Source organism: Dermacentor silvarum, chromosome 1 (assembly GCF_013339745.2).
Source record: "Dermacentor silvarum isolate Dsil-2018 chromosome 1, BIME_Dsil_1.4, whole genome shotgun sequence".
NCBI lineage: Eukaryota > Metazoa > Arthropoda > Arachnida > Ixodida > Ixodidae > Dermacentor > Dermacentor silvarum.
Genome location: NC_051154.1, coordinates 247,011,704 through 247,016,994, shown reverse-complemented (window position 1 = coordinate 247,016,994; position 5,291 = coordinate 247,011,704). Strand labels below are relative to the sequence as shown.

The window sequence follows — 5,291 nt, the reverse complement described above, 5'->3', positions numbered from 1 at the left end:
GCCGTTATGACCCAGCAGTGCCTAGGCCATTTCTTCGCGCGCCTTTCGTTCCCACTCCTTCGCGAGCGCGCCTTGCTATAGCACAGGTGCGCGCTACAAGCAGCCGGTGTGCCGTAGCCTTTGTCCGGACTGCCCGCATTTTTTCCTGCGCTTTACCGCGAGCTGCTCTTGTGGGCGAGACGCTATTGGCGGGAGGCTTAAAAAACAAAACTAAAAAAACAAGAACCAGTTTCATTACGAGAGGGGAGTCGGCTGCCCGCGGCCGTAGCTGCTCTTCGAGAAGGGTTGCACGCGGTGAGCAAAGTTGAACTTGCCGCAACTGACACTCGCGTATCTGTACACGCGTCGTACTATCTTAACGGCTGATCGAGAGTGCGTCTTGCGCGTACCTAACCTACAGTGCACGGCATGGCTTTGGAAGAGGCTTTACGGCGTTGTTACCCTGTCCTGGAAATAGAAGACGACATGAAGCGGCAGACTGTCGAGGATGTCGTTCGCCCATTCGTCCTCGACCCCGACACGGTGCGCAAGGTGCGGGACACGTTCCGGAGAGAGATGGAGCTCGGCCTGCTCACGAACCCCGAGCGGCCCTCGTCTCTTCAGATGGACGTGGCCCACATTCCCGAACTCCCGGACGGCACGGAAACGGGAGACGTGTTAGCTCTGGACTTGGGCGGAACCAACTTTCGAGTACTGCACCTCCATCTGACGCCCGGGAGCCCGGCTAGGTGCCGAGTGCAGCACTACGCTGTGCCGGGTGCTGCGAGAACTGGTCCCGGAGAGCAGCTGTTCGATTTCTTGGCAGACTGCCTACGCGACTTCGTGGAGGCGAACGGATTGGCGGGGCAGCGGCTTCCATTGGGTTTCTGCTTCTCTTTCCCGATCGTACAGAAAGCGCTCGACGCTGCCGTACTGACCGAGTGGGTTGTGAGCTACGACTGTTCGGGAGTGGTGGGTGAGGACGTTGGCCGCATGCTCAGGGAGGCCATACGCAGGTAACGAACAATTATTACGGTCTTCTTTAAAGTCCCGATAACTTTTTTTTACAGCTAGAGAAAATATTTGAGACTACTTCGGGTCCGTAAAGATTGATTCAATATTCCGAATGCAGATTTGCTATTGAGTTGTTCGATGCGCGAAATAAATTCAGTGACACTTTATCCAAATACTGATTTGAGTGATCGCTCATTACAGATATTGAATGGCATATTGCAAGGCATGTGGCTTGCTCAAACGCATTCCGAGTTCAAGCTTTTTGCACTTTATTTCTGCACATATTCACTGAAAGCTGTGTCACGTAAGTTTTAATGCCGCATCATGAAGATTTGTTGCAAATCTGCAAATGACATGTGTGTTTATCTCAATGCTAAATATTTAGTGGAAAATGGAAGTAAAGGGCGTTTTTCTTTAACTGTAACACACTGTCACTTTAATCTTTCGCGAGGACGACTATGGGATGCGGATACTCTAATGTAAATTTTTATAAGCTCTCTCATTCAATTTCACTCACCTTATGAGTACGTCTGCTTACATAGTTTCTGCTTGCACACTTTGGTAATGTCTTTCAGGTTGTGACGATAACTCATGAATGTATAACAAGTGCTTAACCATACCGTCAATTAGAATTAATAGCCCTTGTGTTAGTACACTGTCAAGTTTTCTAATCTAAAATGCCACTACGATGTGCAATACGACTAGCTCTCGCCGAATTTCGAATTTTGTTCAATAAAGTTCTCGTTAGCTCTACCGCAAGCCTCTATAATGACACCGAAGTACTTGCGAAAAGGGCATTGGTTATCGAGACATCGCCCACGCTAAACAAGCTTCTAACAGTAGGAACCATGCTGTGACCTTGGTATAACATGACACATTGCTCTACACTAATTTTCGATCCTGTCTGGGGTCTCCATGAGCATAGGCTGCTTGGCACGAGGAGCCTACTTCACTCACAAGGGGACGATGGCAATATTTCTTACTATTGAATTATTCTGGGCGCATACACCTCCAAAGGTTAATTTAGGTGTACAAAATACGGTCTAGGCATACTATTTATCACTGAAAGCAGTAGCTGCTGTGTAAGAAAATGTAGAAATGAATTAATTCAGGCGGTTTAACTTCCGAAAGCAACAACTTTACTAGGCTAGACATCGTAGTTTAAAGCTCAGGGTTGAATTTGACGGTATGAAGCTGCAAAACGTGCACCAATGTCTTAGCACACGAATGATTTTTTACATTTCGCCACAATTAGGATTCAACGCCGGGGCTACAAATCGAACCCGCGGCCTTGTGCTCGCCCACATAAGCCCATAAACGTTGAATCAATACAGAGAGTAGGCTAGGAAAACTAGACCCCAAAATTTATTTCAATAAATGCGCTGAAGTAACGCCCTTCAGTGCTGTGTCACAACTTACCTGCACTCGGCGGCTGCCCAACGGCTATGGAGTTCTGCTGCTCGGCATGAGGTCGCCGGTTCGATTACCAGCCGTGGCGACCACATTCTGACAGACGCAAGTGGAGTGCAAAACCACTCGTGTACCGTGCGTTGGGTACACATTAAAGAGCCGCAGATGGACAAAATTAATTTGGAGACCTGCAGTACAGCGTCATTTTGCAGCTTCGGAACGTTAAACTCCAGCATTTTCGAAACAAGTTTATTCGCTTCAGTTGTCACGCGTCATTGCGTCAGAATGAATGGACTAATGCATTCTGTCGTTGAATTAATGTGCCTTGTTGTGTTCTTTTCTTATGTATCTTTTTTCTAATTCATTTGACAAGACATTGTGGCTGAATGACTGACTTATGTGTATTTACAACTCAGTTGAATTTCAGTTTTTGTGTGCTCGTTTCTCAACTTCACACCCCTAAGAGTACTTCAGCGGGCTGTATTTTCCCCGCGGCACGTCCATAGTAGCTGGTGGGCATCCGCTGCAGACGCAGGAGCTGAGCACTTCAGACACTGTACATTGTCTTCATATGGTTGACCTCAGGTGCAAGTGGTGGCTGGTGGGCTACCCTGGCCCGAGGTCTCCATAGAGAGAGACTTCCTGCACCTGAGAAAGATTGTCGGGAAGGTTATACAATAATTATTGCGGCATGCCGGTCGGCGAGCAGCACATATTTATCGGGGTGTTGTGACCACTGTTTTTACAAGCACCGCAGCACAAATGTAATATGTGCTCTTTCTGTGACTGCAGGCGCACAGACATTGAGGTAGACCTCGTGGCCATCGTCAACGATACTGTGGGCACGCTTGTTCAGGGGGCTTTCATGGACTGCGGCTGCGCGATAGGACTTATCATGGGTACAGGAAGCAATGGCTGCTACCTTGAGAAAACCGAGAAAATCCAGAAGATTGAGGCGGAGCCTGAGAGTAGGAAGAGAAAGGACGCACCCACTGAGGTTATCGTCAATGTCGAATGGGGCGCTTTCGGCGACAACGGCGTGCTCGACTTCGTCAAGACGGAGCTGGACAGAGTAGTGGACGACCAATCACTTTTCCCCGGTTCGTTCACATTCGAGAAGCTCCTGTCGGGGGAGTTCCTGGGTGACATCGTTCGCCAAATACTCGTCGAACTCGTCCGGCGACGCGCACTCTTTGGAGGTGACGAGACCACGGTGCTGGAGCTTGAGAAACATGGGACCTTCACGGCCGTAGACGTGTCGCGGTTTCTCGAGGAGGATGACACTCACGCTCGCGAGACAGTGCCTCGTTTTATGGGGAGCACAGAACCGATACCCGAAGACGACATCACCTTAATTCGCCACGTCTGCGGCGTGGTTTCGGTGAGGGCGGCCGTGCTAGTGTCGGTTTGCCTGGCAGAACTGCTGGAACGGGTGGACAAACCGACGCCAGTGACCATTGCCGTCGACGGCTCTCTGTACAAGTACCATCCGAGGCTGCGCGGGCACTTGGAGGAGCTGATCACAACACTGGTGCCGGAGAGGCCTTTCAAGCTTATGTTGGCCGAGAACGGTAGCGGGAAAGGAGCGGGACTCGTGGCCGCTGTGGTGGAACGGCTCCGATCCACGAAGAAAAATGGGTACCGTGAATCGAGATAGGGCTTTTTGTGTAGTTGTGTACTGTGATCATGTGCTTCACGAAGAACAGAAGAGAGAAAGTAAAGTTTTTTTATCGTGCATGAGTCTGGAAATGTGTCAGCGCAACTAGATCATTTTGATGTTGGTTGATAAATATCATAATGCATGTTTTTCATAGCATACAGTAACATATCATATCATTACATAATTATAGCAACTTGCTAGGACGAAAACAGCGACATCAGCTGCAGACGAACGAGAAAACAGGTCGTTCGTGGTCAGGAGGGGGGGGGGGGGGGCACTATAGGCCCGTGCGCCTGCACTGCCGTCCTCCCCCAGTCATGTACATGCAACCCCTCCCTCCCCCCCCCCCCCACACACACACAAAGTTCCTGCTTACGTCACTTCTGGTGGTGCCTGTTTTGATGACAGAACCGTCGAATTTGTAAACAAATATTACAATTGGGGCATAGCGCCCATACATGCATCTGGGCAGTGTACGGCTGTCGTCATGATGACATAGCTCTGTATTTGTAAGCTGTAGGGGTTGATGTCACATATTGAATATGTTTAAGGGGTCGCTAGTCACGCGTGTTCCAACGAAACTTATGGTTATTTTACTGCGACGTTATCGAACCAAAACCTCGCAGTGCACTGTTGGGCTTGCATAATGCGAACAAATGTACCATCGTAATCAACGGATGCCAAAACGACTGTTTGAAGCAGGTTTCCTTTTAGGGACACAAATATTCAACACCCAAGTAAAAGCAAAAAAAAAAACAATAACTAGAGCGAATGTTTTGCTGACTGACGAGGTTTCCTTTATGAAATTTGTTTCATTCATGGGCTGTAAAATCTAAAAGTAGTACGGGGATTTGAGAGAAGCAGTAGTGTAAGGATCCGGACTTGTATTCCCCACCTAGGATTCGTTAAAGTGCTTTCAACGTTTAGTAAACGAGTCGCTTTCGCATTCTGTCCCCATTACAGTGCGGCTGCTGCGGCCGCGAGTGGAACCCGAGACGTTGTACCTAGCATTAGGATGTCATAGTTGCGGAGTGCACCGCAGCGGGTTTTTATTTAATTTCTGTATTCGGCTTACTTCAAATGGGAAGAATAAAAAAAATTCAAGATGGTGCAATGGCGATGCTAATGCGTTTTTTTTTCGACAACGCATTACTGCCAGCGGTTGACATCATTAAATACATGAATCTAGAAATTGCGGAGTACAATCAACCTCTCTATATGGCTTTCA

General features: G+C 48.5%; 1 protein-coding gene across 1 annotated transcript; it reads left to right on the top strand.

The window, feature by feature from the left end:
* The first annotated feature begins 263 nt into the window (after nt 1-263).
* On the top strand, nt 264-4,100 carry LOC119438550 (hexokinase-2). The gene is made up of 2 exons (XM_037704789.2): nt 264-995; nt 3,196-4,100. The coding sequence occupies exons 1-2, from the start codon at nt 409-411 to the stop codon at nt 4,058-4,060; spliced, it is 1,452 nt and encodes a 483-aa protein (XP_037560717.1). The 5' UTR covers nt 264-408; the 3' UTR covers nt 4,061-4,100.
* Nucleotides 4,101-5,291: the final 1,191 nt, after the last annotated feature.

Bases quoted from the DNA above. Each gene is read 5' to 3' on its own strand.
- LOC119438550 (XM_037704789.2), top strand. From the start codon at position 409: ATGGCTTTGGAAGAGGCTTTACGGCGTTGTTACCCTGTCCTGGAAATA. The intron at 996-3,195 runs GTAACGAACAAT...CTGTGACTGCAG, and splicing joins CTCAGGGAGGCCATACGCAG to GCGCACAGACATTGAGGTAG.